Source organism: Motacilla alba, chromosome 21 (assembly GCF_015832195.1).
Source record: "Motacilla alba alba isolate MOTALB_02 chromosome 21, Motacilla_alba_V1.0_pri, whole genome shotgun sequence".
In the NCBI taxonomy this organism is placed as follows: domain Eukaryota; kingdom Metazoa; phylum Chordata; class Aves; order Passeriformes; family Motacillidae; genus Motacilla; species Motacilla alba.
In genome coordinates this window covers 396981-418453 of record NC_052036.1, presented here as the reverse complement: position 1 = coordinate 418453, position 21473 = coordinate 396981, and the positions used below count along the sequence as shown (strand labels likewise).

The 21473-nt window shown below is 51.2% G+C and overlaps 1 protein-coding gene across 26 annotated transcripts in view; it reads right to left on the bottom strand.

Moving 5' to 3' along the window:
- The window catches only part of CASZ1 (castor zinc finger 1), a 192573-nt gene that overhangs the window by 33816 nt on the left and 137284 nt on the right, over positions 1–21473 (bottom strand). For all 26 annotated transcript variants that reach the window (XM_038159655.1, XM_038159656.1, XM_038159658.1 and 23 more), the window contains 3 exons: positions 11499–12065; positions 3867–4707; positions 1087–1155 (listed from right to left, as the gene is read on the bottom strand). In XM_038159655.1, coding sequence (XP_038015583.1) covers positions 1087–1155; positions 3867–4707; positions 11499–12065 — 1477 coding nt within the window. The remainder of the gene's footprint in view (positions 1–1086; positions 1156–3866; positions 4708–11498; positions 12066–21473) is intronic.

The window sequence follows — 21473 nt, the reverse complement described above, 5'->3', positions numbered from 1 at the left end:
CTGCCTGTGGTGGCACAACTGCCCTCTCTTCCCATGGGGTTTTCTGCCCCTTTCTCCTACATCTGGGATTTGGGCAAAAGGGAGGAAATTAAGTCATTTGCTGTTCCACTCTTGAGCTAGGAGAGTGCTGTTCCCACTCTTTTTCCCTGCCGAAATGTTCCTGTTACTTTCCTAGCAGCTGACTGTCTCCCGCAAGGAGACTCTCTGTGGGCTCTGGTAAGGTGGGAAAGCACAGTACACATTCCCTTCCCCTTTCATTAATAAGTGCCCAAGTGCTGGTGGGAGCAAACCCTCCAGTTTTTTCCCTGGAGAGAAGCGTTTGCTTGCTTCCCTCGTGTCTGTCTGGATACAAGGGGCTTTTGTTGGGAGCCTTCTCACATTACCGATGGAGGATTCAACTGGCTGGGGGCAGAGCCTGATGGACTCTATGCCATGAGCTCTAGACCAGGCAGGTGTTATGCAATCATCTCCTCTGTCCCTCTGGCTCTTGTGCATTACTCACTTTGTCCCACCACAACAGCCTTGGGCTTCCTCTCAGCATCACTGTCCTGACCTAAGCATGCCCACAGCTGTGATAAGGTGCCCTGCTCTGCACCTGATTCAGTGAGGGTTTCTCAGACAAATGAGCTGCAAAAATTTTCTAGGATAAACATCCCATGTTGATGCCAAGAGCTCCCTAAACTCAAGTCACTTGTGAATCTCTCTGGCCTAGATTCTCAGAGCTGAGATGCTCTCTGCTTGCCTCCTGCAGACATGGTAGGGGAAAAAGGCAGTGGACAGAGAGAACAACAGCCAAGAGGCAGAACTCCCATTTAAATCCTGGGCTTCTTCAGTGAAGCAGTTTTCCACTATTTGTCACAAGTCTAACAGCTCCAGGGAGCTAAGCATGCTCTTGGCGTGACTGTGTACCTCTCACAGCTACAGCTCTCCCGAGCAGGGGGACAGAGCAAGTACAGATGCCACGGGAAATGGAAGTGCCAATGTCTGGTTTAAACACTTGATCCAGACAAGACCTCGTCTCTCCCACCACCACTCCATCTTCTTACTCCCAGCCCTCTCCCCAGCAAAGTCAAAAGTTTTGCCTACCTGGCAATATACTTCTGGTAAATATTTACGTCTTCGCTGACGGCTGGTTTGTCAGTGGGTAATCCATTCCTAATGGGAGACACACAGGGCAGAGCTGGTTAGCAGGAACAGGGCACAGCTTAAACTCCTTGTTTCTCTCACATACCGCTGACAGATCAGGAGAGAGGGCCCAGGGAAGGGTACCAGCAACGACACCCATAAGTTTAAATTCCCTCCCCTTTGCTCTTCAAATCCTGTACCTTTTCCCAGGGAAACACACAGGCTGTCTGCCACCCTTCCTGCATGTTCCCTCTTTGCAGGACTCAGAGCAGTTTGTTGGAGAAAGTGAGAAGATCAACCACAAAAACCTGTTTCTATGGAAAAAATGCCTATACAAAAAAGTGGTGGCCACATGGCTCTCTGAGGCACCTGGCAGTGCTGCCCTTGTGTGCACAGAAGCTTTGCCCCTGGCTCAGCTGCAGGAGAAGAGTCTCTCTGCCAGCCACACTGTGAGCTAGTGCCCATTTCCCTGTGGCCAGCAGCCCTGCTGCTCTGTGACCAGCACTGGAGCAGTGACTCCAGCCCCTGAATGGGGCCTAAAATGCCTCTTTGGTTCATAGATACCCCAAAACTCTAACAGACAGATCATGTATTTTAATCAATGAGAAAACCACCCCAACTGTCACATAAGTCTGGGTTGTTTTACATCCTTAGGAAGCAGATAAGTGAGTTCAGGAAGACGGAAAATGAGATGCAGGGCCAGACTCCAGCCTACCCAAGAGATAGGGCCACCCCAGTGCACCTCCAGACAGGCTGCACACCATCTTCTTTGTGTGCTTTGCCTGTGCCCAACCTCTACTCCGCCTCCTTGCAGCTCTGCACCCTGGTTTACACAAGGACACTTTCGCACAGAGTTCACTGGAAGGTAGAGGAGTTCAGGGCAGGTTAATGGCAGTGGATCTAAGAGAGTTTAAACCCATGGCAAGGGTGTATGTGCAGACGTGTGTGAGTAAAGGGTAATTCCTGCTAGGTTACTGAACCCATTGGGGACTGAGGATGGGAAGCCACAGCCCAGATACCGCAGTCAGCAGTTCCTTCACCAGCACAGTTAATGGGCTGCTGCCTCTTATCATGGAAGCCTCTATCTAGTGAGCAGCCTGAAGGAGAAGGGACCAGAGCCCATTCTGTACTGCGACGTGTGATCAGGACACAGGAAGTGCCAGCTTGAAGGCCATGGTCACCTCCATTCCAGCTGCAGCCCCATCGGGATGCCCTGGTTGAGGAAGTCCTGTGGCCTGAGGAAGGCTCACCATGGTGCTGGCAAATCCACATCTGGCAAGAGGCAGGAAAACAAGCGAGAGAAAGGAAAACAAACAGGGATCCCAGTGCAACACTACAGCAGATAAGAGGCTTGCTTATCTTGCTGGTGCCTTTAGGCTCAGCTCTAGGATGGGGACTGAGCCCCAGGCAGCTGAGTGCTCTCAAGATACTTCAGGCACAGAGTCTCAGACCAGGTCACCCATCACAACAGGGCACTGAGTCTGCAGGAATATTTACACCACTGTGTTTTTAAGTGATAGGAGTCCCTGCCTGTCATCTGTAGCACATGCGGGTTCATCCTGAGCAGGACCCTGAGCATCCTAAGCAGATGCAGATGTTAATAATCCTCTGTCCTTTCCCTTACACCTTTACCATGGAGCTCCCCATCTGTCTGCAGGCAGTTGATGAACAACCATTTCACATGGAAGACATTACATGGCTCTGCTTTCCACGTGGGGAAACAGGGAAAGTGGGTGATGCAGTCTTTGCTGGGACTGCAAAGAACATTCAAGCAAGCTCAAGGCCTCCTACGTCCACATACCAAACACAAAACAGCCTTCTCCCTCATCAGAGGACCAAGCAGTAGGGTGTGTGTGATGGCACAGAGGGCAGGACACAAGGCCCTGGACTTACTACAAATGACCCGATGGGATTCACAGCTCACAACAGCCCAGATTCACAGTAAGAAACAAGTAAACCCAAACCATGACAAGAAAGCAGAGAAGTCTGCTTCCTTGCTCCCTGCTGCAGCCTGACATACATATGTATCTCTTCTACAGCTCCCACCTAAGCAAGGCACATTAAAAAGTAATCCAAGATTTGGCAAGACCTTCAGATACCTCCATTCAGTCAATGGCATCATTGCAGAGACTGCTGGCAACTGTATGTGCAGGAGGTTATTAGTGGTAATTGGGCTAATGAGTTTGCCCAGTCTGAGGGGTAATTGAATCACCTCTATTTGTGTAAGCAAATTGAGAAGACACAGGCCTGGCCCCACAGAAGTAGGTATATGCCTAACTCCTATGGAAATTGATGGGAATTAGGCACCAAAATGTCTTCTGAGTTCTGGGACAAAAAAAGCGCCCCATCTTGCTAACAGTGAAGTCAGTGTTCTCCTGCAGACACATCCAGATGCCTGGGAAACCAGAGGGAAAAGAAAATAAAGAAGTTCCAACCTTGACCTTAAGAGTGCTGACAGCACCATGTTCCCTCCTCTTTCATTTTAACTCAGGAGCTATTGGACTCCAGATTCATGGCTATAACTGCTGATAGCAGGTCACAGCCTTAGTGCAGACCAGATAAATAGAGATGGTAAGGTGTAAAAGAGGAGCAGACACTTTGACAGAGAGCAAAGAGAACCATCCCATGAACAATGCAGTATTTAACAGGGCAAGAACTTGGAATTGCCCACTGAACCACACACAGACTTATGGTATGATCCCTCACTAGTACTTAGATAAGAAAAGTGGGAGTACACTTACTTTACTGTAGAGACTGTTCCAGTTGTGATGGAGTCTGTCTTGGAGAAAGTTGATTTCAGGTACTCAGGAGTGCTGAATGGCAATGAGATGGACTGCTCGGGCCCGGCCACAGGAGTGCTGCTGGGGGTACTGGTGAGGGAAGCAGGGGCCAGGCTGGGCACTGGAGCTTTTACTGGAGTAAGCTTCTGAATGTTCCTCACATCATACTTGGAAGGCCGGCCTACCTTGCCTGTCTTGAAGGCGATGGCTCCTCCCATATCTGGGCTTCCTTCCCCAGGCTTGAAAAGGTGCAAGTACTTGACGTTTTCTAGGTCATACTTGGAGGCCTTCTTGTAAGTGTTGCCATTTTGTGGCCTGATGCTCTCGCCCGTCTTCAGCTTTTGAATGAAGAAGTCATATTTGGAGGCCCGTGACATCAGGCCCTGCATCTGGGAACTGCTGGGAGAGGGCAGTGGCAGGATAGTGGCTTTGGTCTCCGTCAGCATGGAGGTGTCTGGGCCTGGCACACGAATGGGCTGTGCCAGCACTGAGGACGGCTCTTTTCCCAGCTTGGAGCCCAACTCCTCAGATTTGGCCAAGTGCATGGGCCACGAGAGCTGCTCTCCAGCTTTCAGTTTGCGGATGTACTCCTCGTACTTGGAGAAGCGGGCTCGCTTGCTCATGGCATCTTCGCCAGGGAGGGAGGCAGCAGCCGTGGTGGCCTCTGAGGTAGCAGCGTTCAGCTTGTCGAAGCTGATCTTGCGGGCCAGCTCGTCGCGCATGTTCTGGTCGTCGTAGCCGAACATGCCCAGGAACTCGTTCATGGTGGTGGCGGCGTAATCCCGCAGTGATGAAGCTTCCCCTGCAGTGAAACCAGACGAGAGAGTCACACAAGGCACTGATTTTTCTTCTCCTCCCATACCAGCACCAGCAGTGGTGGGGGAGGAAGGGGAGAGGGGAACATGATCTACTGACGTTTGGCTCACTTGTTAGGTTTTATGACTCTTAAATTAATTTGTTTTAAAAAAAAAAAGTAATTAATACTGGGGTAAAATAAAAAGAGTTCATCAATGCCAGGAAAATCAATTTCCTAAATGTTCTAGCCGATGGCTTTTCAGTACATTAAACAAAGTTTCATAAATGTCTCTGCACTCTTGCCTTGGCCTAATATGAAGAAAAAGTAATTTTACTGGAAGTGAGACCAATGCCAATATGCCGAGGTTTGTACAGATCTGTCCTTGTGTATATTTGTGTATGGAAGGAGGTGCACAGAGGATAGATGGCAGCATGTGTAAGGGGGAAAACCCAAGTGAAAATGCTGTGTGTGTTGGTGGAGAGCAAGCAGGGCTGAGAGCAGGCAGGACAGAATGGTGTGAAATGGACAAGGGAGCGGGGCCAGGCAATGTGTGGGGTGGAGCAGGAGGAGGGCAGAACAGAACAGTGCAGAGAAGAGGAAAGCAGCAGAGGTGAGATGAATCAAGGCAGGGGAAGAGCAGCAAAGGCTGTGTGCACCAGAAACCTGGCAATGAGGAGTGCGGGAAGGAGAGGAGAAGGCAAGACAAAGACAGGACAGTTCCCCATCACTGCTGCAGCCCTTCCCTTCCCTTCCTTGTCAATTTTGTAAGGATTCACTCAGCTTGCCCTCTTCCTTCTCAATCCCTGTAAATGGACAGCTACTACTTGCCATGTGGAAAAGGGCCACAGTCCAGTGAATGCTATGGAAACCTACAGGCAGCCTCTCAAGCAGCCAGGAACAGCTTCCAGTAACACCAGAAAGGGGAAAGTCCACACAGGTGAAAAATAGGTAAGGAACAGCCTTCTCTCCATCAGGATTTAGACTGAGGAGAGAAAGCTGTTGTCCTGATGTGGGTTCCAGGGAGGGGGAGAAAGCCAGTGCTCCAGAGCATGGGTTGGGGAAGGGGCAAGAAGGGGTTAGTCTCACGGAGCTTGATTACAGGGAGGAAGAATGAGCAAAAGCTGTCCCTCCCTGGGTCTCTCCCTCCCTTCTTCCCTCCCCTACTCCCTCAGGCAGTTTCACAGCCCACCATGATGGGAAGAACACACATCTGGAGGTCACCCAATATCAGTGTAAAGGAGGAAATAAAGACTGCTCTGATGTGCTGGCTTGGCCTCGTTTAGGCTTCAGTCTGACACGGCGCTCCTCCTCCTCTCCCTCTTGCTTTCTACTGCAGAGTAAAGATTTACTGTGTGCGTGAGTCCTTCAAACCTCCCTCATCATCTTTACTCAACACTTGCTCTGGCTCTAATGGACAAGCACATTCCTTCCCAGGCAGCCAGCACAGGGAGGTACACTGGCAGCAGAAGGGAAGTTCTGGGCATGGGGTCCCACTCAAAATGAAGCAACACTGCCTTGAAACACAGTGGAAAAGGAAGGCACTAAGACACTGCCACAGAACAGGTCAGTAGATCCAAAAGATTCCTAAGATGTGGGGAATCTGAGAGCCAGTGATGCCACTTGCACAGGCAGGCACGTACATGAGAGCGTTTCCGTGCACGCAAGAGCCTGTCAATGAGCACAGTCCAAGTTCAATAGCCATCAGCTCCCACAAATCAGTTTTCACAGGACTCTATGGAGGAAAAGACTGCCTGTGACGGGCACTAAATGGGCAAGACCATGAAGGTCACATTCCTGCTCCAGGATTGCCTGGAATAGCTGTTTTACTGCAGCAGAAGTGCTGCTACACTGGTTCCCTGTGTCCGTGGTTCTGGGGGAAGGCGATGTGAAGAACACGCCCAGAGCCTGCAAGGAAGGGACAAAGCCACACCTGCTGGGACCTGGTTTAGCCCAAAATGACCTTCCAGTTCCAGGCACTTAAGCCCAGCATATGCATGGGATTTGGGATGCCTGACTCCAGAATAAACACCCTGTTAGTCACAGAATGGGTGGCAATGCCCCTGTGGTGTCAGGCTCAGGGCATAGCACAACCGCATGGGTTGGTATTAATCTTACAGGATGTTAAATGCAGAACCATTCCTCACTGGGTTCAGCAACAAGACTTGCCTGAAGGACAACTTTATCTTTCACACACAGTATATTAAAAAATTCATTCTGCTTTAAAGAAGTTCTCCTCTTCACCTCTTTTTTTTCTTTTCCCTTCTTCCATTTCAGTGTAACCCTATGACCCAACAGAAGAGAATGAACCCATGAAATCCCTACTGGGTCTAACAATTTCCTGTTTCTGTTAAATCTGCTTTCCCTGTTCTGCTTTTCCTTTCCTTTTGGACCAGTAAAACAACCCTCAGCTTCGCTCATAATGTCCTGATTTCCAAGCACTGCACAGAAAAACTCGAGCCAGTCTGTGTCAAGCTGCAAGGGGAAAAAGAATACCATACTAAGAATCTGATAAAAAAATGAAACGATTAAATGTGATTTTTGCTAGCTTTTAGCCACTGCCCTGAAAGCCAGTGTGGCTGTACCTCAACTGGCATAAACAGTTAGATGCAAAATCCAAGCCTATGGGAAAGGGGAAGGGAGTTGGTCCAGAACTTCTTCTGAGCTTTGTGAAGTCTAATTCAGCTTTCACTGTCATGGATTTAATCCCCAACCCACCTTGAATTCTGCTTTTCCTTTGCTCAGATTTGGTTCCAGATGATCACAACACCCTCCGTGCTTTGCTGGTGTTGCTCAGTCTTTCCTCACTCACATTTCTCAAATGCTGTGGCCAGTTCCCACTGCTCACTGCCAGGAACTGCAGCTCTACTCATCCAGCATGAGCCCAACAAGCCCAACACATCCCCTGAAGTTAAGACAACCTGCATTTAATTGCTCAGGCACCTAACATGAAGGACAGAGGCTCCTCCAGTGGAGGCACCCTGCTACAGAAGGGAGCTGGCTCACCAGAAGGACTGTATGAGTTTCAGCCACCTCACTTCCCATACACTTTCAGACAACGGTCAAGAGGTAATTGATATTACCTAACTGACAGAAAACCCTCCTCTTTTCCACAAACAGACAAAAATGAAGCAGGACAACAGTTGGGAAACACTCCCTGTGGGGACTCCTGGAAGCCACAGGAAGCATTAGCCCTGTGTTTTCCTCCCCCTTTGCTGCACTACATTTTCCTCTCCTTTCCTGTGTGATAATAAAGGGCTCCCTCTCCCCTTGTCGCTGCTCTCCATTTGTGGGCATTGCCAAAGAGCAGAGATCTGTGTGTCTCAGAGCAGCTATCATATCACAAAGGATCCGAAGCTAGCAAAAAAGGCGCTAAAAATAGCCTGCAGCAGCACACTATATATGGAAGGAAAAGCAAAACAGCCCAAATGGAGTGCAAGGTCTGGATACTGGGGGATGGGACATCCCAGCCAGGGCTTTGTCCTTTATTCTGCTTGGGAGGGAAAATACATAGACCTAGGGGATACCGGATGACGAGCAAGAAACTGTCACTTGGCGTGTATGCTCTCCTAAGTGAAGTCTCCCCAGGAAATTAGGAAGAGAAAACTCTCCTGGTTGAAAATAGGGCCAATGAATATTCCAAGAGACGTAGCCAAGAAGCTAAGAAAAGAAAGGCAGATCCAAAAGCTTGTACAGGGGGAAGCTCCTACTCCGACTGCTTTAGCCCACTATGTAACAGACAAAGTGAAGAACATGTGTAGGAAAATCTGCCTGGGATGTGTGCGTCAGTGAGCAATTGTGGAAAGGGATCTGTGTCAGAGACTGCGCTGAGAAATCTCATTGCTATATTTAAATGTGCACAGAGAAGCATGGGCCGGTCAGTGGGCGAGAGAGGGTGCCTGAATGAATGAGCAAACATATCTGCACATCCAGATCAGCTTCTGACACCCATCTCCTGACAGACACCAGCTTTGTGACTCCTCTCAGTGTGCTTCCCAGGTGGGCCAGGGAGGAGGCACACAGGGCAAGACTGAGCACCAACTCCTTAATCTTGTTGTTCCCAGGGGAGGCTGGAAAAGAAACTCCATCTTGTTTCAAAGCATGAGGCTTGAATAGCATTGACTGAGTCTCTGTGAACTTCTGCCTGATGCACAACAAGCCTTCCTGTCAGCCTGGAAGGACACAAAGGTGCCCAGGATTTGGCAACAGACCACGAGAGGTACTGGCACGGGCACTAGCTGAATCCCCAGAAAGTGGACAATGTGTGTACACACCAGGACCCTGGGAAGCAGGAACCCTTTTCATCCCCATATAATTAGGATCACTTTTCCCACTGACCAAGAAAGCCTGTTAGATGTAGGATTTGGTTTTCGGTGTGGCTCCTGATTTTCACACAAGTTTCCAGCTGAGGCAAGTATGGGCTCAGCTTTAAACACTGCTCAGCACTGTCAGCTCTGTACCCTCTACTCTCACGGGCAGCAAGCGGTGCTCAGAATCTTCAAATCAAGGTTTCTGTGATGACTCCCCCAAAGCCACTTTGACTAGGAGGGCAGATCTGTATCCCTCTCCTTTCATCTGACTCCTGAGACCCCCCAACTCCCACAAAAAATTCCTCCTTTTTGACAGAGGAAATTCCAAATCTCACTGGAATAAGTTTAGCTCACATTCAGTAACGTCAGGTGTTGAGAGGACTTGGTGATGAACAGCTGAAAATTAATTTCCTGAACACTGACAGAAAAAGTAAAGGAAAACAACTTTGTCCTTTCCAAGGCAAGGTATGTTTCTTGTGCTTTCAGGGAAATGTTGCAAATGACATTTATAACAAGGTTCTTGAAGCAGACGCTCAAGACACAGCAGCACGTCTGTTTGCAAGTCAAATCCCACGTGGTTCTATATGTAAACTGGACGCCTCATGTGCCATTACCTGCTTTAGACATAATGCAGCTTCAGCTACCCCCCCTTCCCAAATAGTTACCCATTTTTGCATAATCCTTTGACAATACAGCCCTGCAAAGGTATTTTACTTAAATCTCTTCCCCCAGTGAGAAACCTTGGCTTCTTTTCATCTTCCCTAGTTTGGGAACATTTTTTTTTTTACATTTAAGTTCCCCTCCTTTTAGTTTTTATAGCAAATAAAAGCTGCAAATGGTGAGGTGGGGTGGAGTGGTGTGAATTAAAACAAACTAAACCAGAGTCCAGGCACAATCACCTTGTGTCTGGAAACGACAAGGGCTTTCCTATCAAAGGAAACTGAAGGTCACACTTTCCCTCATTGATCTTGCAATGTTTGTTAATTACTCTGTCACTGATGTGGCGAAGGATAATTAAACAGCTCTGTTTATATCTTATATGCATAATTATGTGCGCTGCCACTGAACTCGTGAAGACTAGAGAATGTGCCTCTCCAGAAGGGGAACGGACAGACGGAGATGAGTTTCAGCTGCATTATTAACAGGAGGAGGAAAACATGCGCACACACAAAAGGAGGAAAGTTTGATGGATTCACAAAGTGCTGAGATCAGGGGAGGGCTGTGTGCAGGTGGAGCAGATTAGGGGAAGATCTTTCAATTACAGATCCAGCCCGGCTGAGTGACAAATGGGGAGGGAACTGCTCTGCTCTAACTGAGAGAATTCAATTCACCCAAAGCTTTTATCAAGGCTTAGCACTCATACACCCCCTCAAATCAATCTGGGGGAAACCTGGGTATCAGAAAGGGAGCAAGAAAGTCATCTGAGGCTTTCCCCAACATCTCTTGTTGAACTCAGCTTTTGAATGAGCCACAAAAAATAAAGCAGAAGCAATCTAAAATAGGAAACACACAGCCAGAGGAAGAACACACGAGATGGTGGGAGAAACTTTGGTTTGGGAGCAGCATTTTCACCGGCTCGATCCTGAGCTCAGGATGGGCAAAGCTCAAGGATTGGGCCCCTCGTGAGGGGAGACAATACCACCACACGAGCATCGCCTGAGCCCCCCCGCCCGGCCCAGGCACCACAAAGCACCACAAAGAAGGGATCGCGACATTCACTGTTAGGTGGCTCTCTAGGGGCTCTCCGGGGACCACCCCAGCCCTGCCCTGGCTCGCTTCAGCCTCCCGCAGGCTCCCCCCGGTCCGGTCCGGTCCCTGGAGGAACACCTCGGGGGGCGGCCGTTCCTTCCAGAGCCCTCATGCCGGCGCTGCTCCGTCCCGGGGCCCGCCCGTCCCGGGGCCTCCCCGCGCTCTGCTCACCCGAGGCCCTGCAGGCCGGGGCTCGGCATCGGGCTCGGGAGCTGTGGAAGAGGCAGCAGCCCTGCCAGAGTGAGTTCCTGGCCCGCTCCCAGCTCAGCCTGGGCCTGCTACGGCCAGCAATTACCGATCAAGGTGCCACGGGTGGCCTTGAGGGTGACTGGATAACCCAGCCAGCCTGTGTGTGGACACCCTGCAGGATCCACCTGGGATCTGTCACAAGACAAATCTCTGCTTCTCTTTGCTTTCATGGGAATACAAGACCAGGAAACCAGCACTCACCACAGCTACGGCCATCTGAGTGGTGGGAAGGAGTCTGGAGGCTTATTTGCCCTACCCAGGGATTTGTGGTCTGGAAAGAACTATCCAGCCACGTCCACCCTCACACCACCCTTCTTGGGAAGGGGAGGCTGAGCCACAGGCAAATTCTGTATGGTCCCAAGAGCAAAATGACAGGCTCTGCAAGGGGCTCAGGGCTCTCACCCTTCCCCTTGGCTGCCAGGTGCCATGGACACAGAAAATGTAACTCTGAAGCTGCCCTGTGTCAGGAAATGGAGGGGATAGAGGGCTTACCTGAGGTGGTTCCTGCCCCCAGCTTGGAGCCTGGTTCGCCACTGGAGGACCGGTAGGCATCGTCCTTTCCTGGCCCATCTGAATCCCTGTCATCCAAGAAGTTGCCATCCTGTGAGCCCCTCAGAGCGTCTGCCTCGTCCCCGTTATCCTCCTCGTCGCTGCAGCCCTTGGGCTGCACCATGTAAACCCCTTCAGGGGGCACCTCTGTGCTCTCGGTGCTCTTACATTCCTTGCCCTCTGCTCGCCCCAGCAAGGGCTCCTCATTGTACTCTCCGTTCACCCACTTCTCGATCACCTCCCTCCTTTTGTCCTCCTCGATCTTCTGCACGCAGCTGAGTCCATCTGAAAACTCTGTCCCCAGCTCTTTGGTCCCGGGCTGGGGCAGGTCCTTGTTGCTGCTCTCCTGCTGTGGCCCCTTGTCCACACGTGCCTGCTCAGCTCCCCCGTGGTCAAAGACGACTTGGCGGCTCAGCTTGGCACAGATGGCATTTAGCTTCAGGCCGCCTTTGCGCTTGGCAGCCATTGCGGGTTTTCCTGAGGCTGCGTCAGTGCATATAGTTCTTTCAGCTAGGAAGAGAGAGGAGAAAGAAGCAAGGAAGGGCATTAGTGGGATCAGACAACTTGAACCCAAACAGCAAAAGGATGGTGCCAACCCACTGGGCTTTCAAGCATGGCCAGTCTCATCCTTGGAAAGGTGGAGCTACTATGTGCTTCCTAAGCAATGAGTGGAAGCCCAACCAGAAGAGCTCGTTGGGAAGCATCCTCTGAATCTGCTGGGACCAAAATATGCCACTGGCCACAAGAAACAGGCACTTATTTGTGCTGGGACAGAACTGGCCTTAAAAGACCCCAAACATTCTCAGGCAGGTGAGCACGGCACCAACCTTTGCTCCTGGCTGAGGCAAGGTACGAGTTTGTTAAAACCTGGATTGCCCTCTCCTTCAGACTGCAGCACCACCTGCTTTAGGTGCCTAGCTCTATCCCGGGTGTAGTGAGTGCCAAAACCACACCAGCCAGTGACTGCACCCAAGCATCTCTAGCAAGAACAACAGCTTCCCAAGCCTATCCCTAGGGACAGTGAGGAATTCACCTAAAAGAGTTTGTGCATAGTCTCAGAGAAGAAAACCAGTATGCACCTAAAAGAGCCAGTGTGGAGGACAGGAGCCCTGGCAAAGTGTGTGTGCTGGAGCACCACGACTAGACTGTGTGTCACAGTAGTATGGAGAAAATCGCTGTGGGCTGGCACTGCCTGATCAGGCCCCTTTGCCTGCTCACTCTCGCACACAGGAAATTCTGCTCTCATACTTCCCAGCACAATCAGCTAATTAGTGTGAGTTTGTTATTTTAATGTAGTTTATTCATATGTGACAGCTAGTAAAGGAGGGGTGAGAGAAGGTGGGGGGAGAGAGGAAGAAGGTAAGGTCTTAACTTCAAGGTCATGGAGCAGCTTGAACTAAATGGTCTCTATCAGAGTCACTTGCATAATTATTGCACCAACAATTAACAAGGTTCAATCCCAAGTAAAAGCAAAATAATTATTCTAAAGCAGTTGCATTGTCTCTTTTTTCTCTTTATTTCTGATACCTCTGAGAGATGCCCAGACTAAGCAGGGTTAAAGGACTGCAATGAGCACACAGCCTGGCTCTTCCCCCAGAGCCAAGGCAGACCCTGCCCTGCATTCCGGGGCTCAGGAAGACCACTCAATAAAAAGCTGCTCACACATGCCACAAGAGTTACTGAGGGGATATGGTTGGAGGTGGAGGTCCCTCCAGAATGGGGTCTTGGATTTTACATTGTGCTGAAAGAGGGGCCACATGTAGAGCGAACAGAATGTGTCTCCAGACCTCAAATGATGAGAACGGGTTCCTCTACTGCACAGGACTCCCTCGTGGCAGCTCAGCTCACACCTCCCTGTCACCAGCACAGAGGTGCTGCTCCACAGAAGCACAGTGAGATTAATCAGACCCCCTACAATGCACCCAGAAGCCACTGTGACAGCCCCTAATCCCGTAACATGACAGCCCAATACAAACAGACTGAAACTTTAGACCTGCTGTCCAACAGCCAGAGAGTGGCTGCTTAGCGTAAACTCCTGACAGCTTCAGACACGCTTCCCTGTCAAGGAGCGCAAGAAAAATAACCCCCCGACAAATATATCAGCCCCCCACACAAAGGGAGGCAAAATGTACTCCTCCACTTTCCAAACGCACCCCCCGGCACTAACACCTACGTGCAATCATGCTTTCACGAAGGGAAAGCACACCATGCTCCCAAACATGTACCTCCCCATCTAGAAATTACAGCTGTTCAAAGAGCTGTGTGTATGCGCTGGCACACTCCGTAAACACAGTCCTACATGTACAGGTTAAGGAGTCCCATCTCCCCAAAATACATTCCTGTGCCTTCCCCCACGCATTCCTTTTTTCACACATTCCCCAACACAAGCCTGCAGCCCTCGCACGTACAGATGGGCACAGGCAGATGCCCATAAAGCTGCAAGTCTTTATTTGCTGGCACCTTCCCTTCCAATTGCATTCCCACTATTTAGGGCTCAAAGTGAAGGCTGATCCTGTGTCCAACTGGTACCGCAGAGGGAATCTCAGGAGGCTGCTGTGAGCTCCAAGTGGAGCCTGGCCAGGACACCTACAGCTCATGCCTGTGGGCTCAGGCCAAGGGCCAGGAGAGCCCCGCTGGCTGCAGGTGGCTGGGACAGAGCCTCCATGCGGTGCCTACCCGGGGCCAGGGCACTGGGTCAGCACGGAATCACCAGCCTCTCTCCCAAACACTGCCTGGTGATTCCCTGTCCATGTTCTCACGATAGCCAGCCCTACTTAACTGGTGAGATCAGCACCGCTCGCAGCTGGAGATAACTGGGAGGCAGACGTTCGGCAGCCCAAATCCTCACTGCCCTACCCCTTTCTGCCAGGAAGGCAGATCCCATTATTCTGGTCTGGAGGTGAGCAGCCAAGTGTGTGCACCAGCTGGCAAATGAATATATAAATATTTATTCAAAGGAAAAGAGGAACAGACGTTCCTGAGGCTGCACTTGCCGTGTATGCAGCAATTCCAGGGAGCCTGCAACTTGTCTTCCATTCCTGCTCTGCCTCCTTCCATCTCACACACCCTGGCTTTGTCCCTTTACCTCTCCAGCTTCTGCCCCCCAGCTCCTGCCCTGCCCCTTGGCATCTTTCCTTTCCCTTCTTTTGTTTGGGATTTTTTCTCTTTAACATTTTGAGAATCTTTTCCCAAAGTTTAAGCTAAAAATGAAGCAAGTTCTGAAAACATGCCACTTCCCTGATCTATAGAACTAACCCTCCCAGACACCTTCCTGGAATGGGACTTGCTCTGAAATACCAGGGCTCTATATCTCACCTATTCCAATATAGGTGGAAATCAGAACCTCCAGCTCCTCCTGCCAACCTTGCAACCACCTCTCTCCAAGTCTGGACACATTTTATCTTTTCATTCCCTTACTTCCTTGTCTATGGAACGGGAGGCAGATTCCCGTTCCTTTCTTTTAGGCTGTCAAGTCCACGAGCAGAAGGGAAGCCCTTCTTACAGAGAAATGTTGAACAGGAGCCTCAGGTTGGAGGAGACCAGAGCACCTGTGTTTCATTCTCTTGGGCAGAGGGAAAGAAGCTGAGCTCTTGGATGAGGAATCTTTGTATCTGCCGAAGGTCGGCACTGCCAGATCCCAGAAGCCAGGCAGAGGCACCCTCCCCCCAGGTCGAGCTCCCCACCCCAAATCACTGTTTAAAGATTCCAGGCTAAGTAAACATCCCCCTTCATTTTCTTCGTCTAAATAGAAATGTTTTGATTTCACATCAATCTAAGGAAGCCATTTATAACCTGATCCTGTCACACGGACTTTTCATCTCTGCCCGGGACAAACTCTCCCACAAGCTCTATTTACACTGAGCACTTCCTCTGAAAACAATGCCACCGGGAGTTTACTCCTCTTTCCCCCTCTCCACACCCTTCGAGGAGACACAGGCTCTTCCCCCCTCTGTACCCATCGCTGTGCCATCTTGATGGCAATCCTCACTTTGAAGGAAAGGTAGATCTTGCTGCAACCAGGGCTGGCAGAGAGGTGGACATAGCTCACCTTGCCATTTTGCTGCCCTGTCAGCCCAGGCTGCTGCCCCTGCTTCACCCCCTGCCCTGGGTCCCCACGTGCTGCCAGCACCTCACATGCAGACCCTGGCTCTCCCTCCATGCAGCCCTGCAACAGCACCAGCTCACCCATCAGCTCCCCAGTGCGGTGCTGCAAGCTGGGCACGGCTTAGCCCTGCCTCCCCCGAGGGAGAAAACGGGCTGTGGGGGACACATGGCGTGCAGGAACAAAAGGATCTGCAGCCTGGACAGAAACGGGCCATCCCAGCCAAGGGGCAAACTGCTATACAGATAAATCCAGCTTTGCAGGGAGAGGAGGAGAGAGCCCAAGCCTGGCTTTAGCATGGGGTTAATGAAAACACACCCTGGCAGAGGGGAGGAAGGGTCCCAGCTGGAAAAAAGGGCGTTATGGGAGCTGGATGAACCAGCTGGCATGGGTGGAGGGTAACAGCAGGAGCTTGCTGCTGTGGGAAGAGCCAGGGCGCAGGGCAGACCCCTGCCCCTGGGGCAGGAGGGCCCGTTCTGGGGGGAGAGGGTGCTGGCTGGGGAGGGACAGCGTTGTCACTTCAGAAGGCCGGGTATGTCGAACAGATGGAGCTTTCATATTCCTATTGAAGAGTTTTAAGCCCAGCTGAGCAGCTCCGTTCAGGAGGGAGGTCCCACTGCCAGCTTTCCAGGAGCTGCAAGCTCTCATTCGATTAATTATTAACAGCATTATTTGGGGCGGGGAGGGGGAAGAAAGGAGGGCTGACATGCATGCACAGTCCTTTTTTTTTTTTTTTTTAACCACTGTGGTGTGAACTTGAGTGGAGAGACTCCAGTCTGCCCAGTAGTCCCAATCAGGGAGGGCAGCATGGCTCACTGGGGTGGGAGGTGAGGATGCTGCACACTGGAGCCTCTTCACACTTGAGCTGCAGTCCCTAAAATGGAGCCAAACCTTCACAGCAGAAGGCCAGTGGAGCATTGGGAACATGCTTCTAAGGAGCAATGCCCTGGCACTGCCCAGCCACATGCTGGGAGGAGGCAGGGAAGGCAGCCAAGTGCTCAGCCCTTACCAAAAAACATTTTCCCTCCAGCATGAAGACCTGTGTATTACCCCAGCCAGGGCCAGGGCAAAGGCAGAACATCCCAGGCATGGCCCACAATGTCTGAGAGTGGATTTAGTGCATATTCTCCCCTCTTCAGTTTATCAATAAAACATTTTATTGCTTTTAGCCCAGGAAATGACCTTGGATTAGTGGATGCTGTCTGTTCTGGCTGACCTTGGGGAGTTCACAAAGGCTCTTTAACAACGTCCTCTGCCCTGGAAGCATGGATCCCGCCTGTGCGTGTCTGCAAGGAGCTGGGGAAAGCCCTCGGTGCGAGAGTCAGACGTGACAGGCTCCAGCTCAGCACTGGGCAGGCAGGAGAAGGAGAATCAAAGACGTGGGAGGAGAAACAAAGTGAGCAGCCAGGGTGTCCTTACCCAAGAGCTGCCAGCTTCACTCCCTGCTTTCCCACAGCCATGAGGGCTCTCCCCACACACCCCATCTACAAACCAGGGAGGAGAGGCTGGGGACTCTGCTCTGGTCCCCACAGCCAGCACCTGCCAGAGCACGGTCTGCCTGCAGTCCTCACGGCTCGACTTTCTCCTGCCCACCACACTGGCATTTATAGACCCTCAAGGGTCTACTTTTCTCCGTATTTGCCCTGGCCCAAAGGGGCAGAGAGCAGTGCCAGTTCCCTTCAGCAAGCCCATATGCTTCCCTTTGCTCATCCTTCTCAGCTGCAGAGTTAAGCTGTGATTTCCTGGTGACAGTGCAGCCCTGAGAGCAGGGCAAGCCATGGGCTCCAGAGATCCTGGCGCCCTGCAGCAGGGCTGCCAGCTGGGTGGGCTACTCCTGTTTCTCACCTGGCCATTTGGCTGCTCCCGTGCTGCTGAGGGGGCTTCTCTGGGAGAAGAGCTTATGAACACAGGGAGCCCCTCCTTTACCCAAACAGAAAACAGCCACAGCATCTCTGAGCAATGTGTGTTTTCTGCGCAGGAGTGTAATTCTGAAAGGAGGGAATGGGACAGGAGAAACCAAGAGGAATTTTCTTCCTCAGGGGAACAGACACTACAAGTGAAGAGTAGTGAGTGCTGAGCTGTAAGTCAGGGCCAGGTCCCTGCATGTCACAGGGCACAAACAGCCCACCCCCTTGGGCCACCCCCTCACTGCCCTCTCCTGACAACATAAAAGCCTCCCTTTTTAGCCATGTCCTCTCCCAGTGTCCCCTGGTACTGGACACAGAAGGTCCCCATCCTCTCCTGCAAACATCTCAACCCTTCCAGTGCTGCCCACAGAGAGAACCCCTCCTGGCACCGCAGACAGGCAAGCAGGACCCTCTCCCCAGCGCCTGCTTCCCACCCCAGGTGCCCGTCTCCTGCAGTCGCATCCTCCTGAAGAGCAAGCCCTAAAGTGTTAACGGCGATTGGTGAAATGGCACAGCAGATTGCTACAATAAATAATTTACTGATATTTATAAATATTCAAATCAGCAAGCTTCAGAAATTGAAAGGGGGGGACTCAGTTGACGGGGAGGAGGGATGTTGAGGGAGGGGAGGGGGGTCTGACATTAATTCCCAGGCTCTCCAAATTCACTCGAGAACTGTTTCTCATTTCAAACAAATATTAAATCTTTTGGTGTCAAGCCTCCAAAAATAAAATATCAAAGGGAAAGTCACCACCCCCTTGGTGGCCGATGCCTTGTCTGCCACGACTCTGGGTGCCCTGGGTGGCCCTGTCCTCTCGAACAGCCACTTACTGGGGGAATGGTGGCAGCCTGCGCTGGCCAGGTGCGGGCTCTGGCAGGAGCTCGCAGACCCCCACCCCCAATGCAGCCCACCACAGCACCAACCACCAGCCAAGACAGGAATTCCCATTACTATTATCTACAAGCCCCTGCCTTCGTCTTCCAGGAGGTTTTCTAAATCCCACTGGGAAGAAAGGGCTGCACGTTGGTGCAATGAAGATGGAGTCAGGACTCTTGGCTCCACTTGGGAACATGGCTTTGTGACAGAAACGGAGCAGGAGGTCAGGCCTTCACTCCTTGCCTCTGGAATAGAATTTGGTTTTGGTGATTCAAGCTGGGGATTAAGAGCCAGAAATGCTGGCTTCCCGCCTGGTTTCCAACCACAGCATAGCCATCAGTCTCCCCAGCTTTCTGTGCCTTAAGTTTCCCCATGCAGGGGAGGGGAGTGAGGACAATTACCCTCCAGTGAGCCTTACCCAGTGCTTTGGGGTCTCTGTATCAGCACTCTATGTCACTGTGCTGGATCGTTACGAAGTCTTTTCCACCTCTGAGCATCCTACTGACCCCTCAGATGGCCAAGGGAGATGATCCCGTGTTTTCCCCTAGACCACCCCATTGGTAACACAAGGCTCCAGCATGGGGTGAACTTCCCCCAGATGAGTAATGGCTTTTCTAATGCACGGGCAGGCTGTCAGCTTCCCTACTCCCAGTGTTTTATGGGTTTAACTGAACGGCTCTGAACTCCCTAGTAAGAAATAAAGTTATCCCTCAGCGTCCCTTCTAAACATTTCACTCAGTGCAAACGGTGTTTAAGAAAAATGAGGACATATTTCTTCTTAAGGATGCAGTATCCCCCTTCAGAGGCCTAATTTATGCCATATATCACTGGCCAGGGAGAGAAAGGCAGTGCAGACCTCACACTAGGAGTGAGCTGGCCCTAGCACAGCCTCTCCTGCTGCAATGGTGCAATGGGCTGCAACTCAAAAAGTCCTCCAGAGTCCGCAGAGTCCCTGCTGGAGAGCAGAGGTGGCTGGCAGGCAGCAGAGCAGGATGGACACCTTCAGATGCTCAGCACTGTGCTGCCTCCTCGGCTGCCCTGCCGCAGCCCAGCCCAGGGCTGCGCCCTCGTCCCCTCGGTGGCTGAAGGGGACAGCCTCCCGGCCCCTCTGCCTCAGCCCCGGGCTCCTCTGACACTCCTTTCTCACCCGTCGCTGACCTGCTCCACCAGCTCTTCACAGGCATTTGGCACAGCTGGGGGGGAAAGTGGTTCAACTTCGAGCAAGGACAGGACTAATCCTTCCTCACAGCTCTTTAGTAATGCACCTCTGGACCTTTTCCTGGGCAGATCCCAAAAATTACTCTAAATGTGCTTTGATCTTTTCTACCCCCAGCTTCTCTCAGCTTTCTCACTGAGAGAGCCACTCAGGGTCTGCTTCTCACCCCAGTGCCAAGGCAAAGCTCCTCATCTCTGCCCTTGCCTTTGCCTTGCTCTGCACTTGTGTGCCCTGGAACCTCCAAAGGACAAGAAAAGAATGCCTTTCTGCATACAAGTAACACAGGAAGCTTCTACAATTAACAAAAGGAGCCGAGTGTAAAGAAGAGGGGAAAAAAGTGGGGAACAAACTCAGGAATTCTGATCCTGCTCCCTGCTCTGCTACTGTTCCTTCTCTTTGGGCAAAGGACATCATACAGGCTCCCCTTCTGCCCTGGCTCCCCTTCATGGATCACCCACTGGGAAAGGATTTCTTGCCCAGCTTAGCGGGCCCAGTGCCTTTGCAATTTAGGTACTATTGCAAATTGAGTAACAGCAGAGGAAAAGCACTGAAAGAGGACAGATTGAAGCTCAAAAGTCCCTTGTGTCCTGCAGCAAACTTCCTAGTTCATTTGTCAATGCAGGATCTTTGATAAGACATTTCAGCGGTTTCCTTCCTATGAAAACCTGTTCTCAGTGCTCCAACCCAATGCAGTGAGCAGGGTCTTGGGCTCCCCAGGCTGAGCAGCAGCTCCCTGGGAGGGAGCCTTCTGTCCTCACCATCTTTCTTTCAGATAACATAAAGCCAAGAGGATCAGCTTTTCTGATCTAGTTTATCTTCCTTGTCTTATTTATTTGTTATTAATTTTTTAGTCCGGTTAAAAGGTTTACTATCCAGAGGAGCATAAGTAGCCTCACTCAGCCTAAGTAACTCTATAAATCAAGCAGAACTGCTAACATCTACATCACAATCCTGCCATCAATCTCCCCACAGGTTGTGAAGAAAACCAAGGGGAAAAAGACATGAAAGGGAGAGTGAAGAGTAATAGCTCATCACCCTCAGGTCCCTGCAGGTTCCCTGTGGCCCTTAGAAGACTCCCTGTGAAGCCAGATGTGTTGTCGGGGCAACTAAATGCAAACACAGTGCCCAACTTCACCTCTCCATAGCCCAGAAGCACGGAGGGCTCTGGAGTGCTCGCCAGGAGGACAGAGCGGGTGCAGAGAGGGAAGGAAGGGGTGGTGGAAGCAGAGGGCTGGGAAAGCCTCTGGAGCAAAGCCTGCTACCTCACGTGGGAGCCAGCTCCCAAGGAATGAAGATGAGGCCAAGACATGAGCCTCTTGGAAACACTGCAGAGACCCCTCTCTGAAGACTGAAGGAGTCAAGGCAAGGGGTGCAGGGAAACACAGAGCTGTGAGCAAGAGGACACCAGACTTGGCAGCAAATACCTGACACTAAGGAAACAAAAAGGACCAGGGAGAGACAACAGATCTCTTAAAGGACAGATTCAGAAGGGAATTGCTCAAAGTTTCATCAGTTTCTCTTGATGACTGTCTTTAATGAGGGATTTCACAGAGAACCCGAAACCACCAAGGTGCAAGTCAGGGGACAGCATCTCCCTGGTGTCAGGCTGGGCTCATCCCTAACCGAGGGCAGGGGTTAAGTGAGCCAGCTCCTAAAATAGGGTCCCTCTGACCCTTTGGTAGTTGGTCGGCAGTTTAAGAGCAATTTGCAATCCCTTTCAGCACTATTAAGCTCAGACCTTACAAAGAATGCAGACTGCTAATTAACTGCAGTGGGAAGTCGGGAGCTAAATAGGAGTTGGGAGCATGAACGCTTG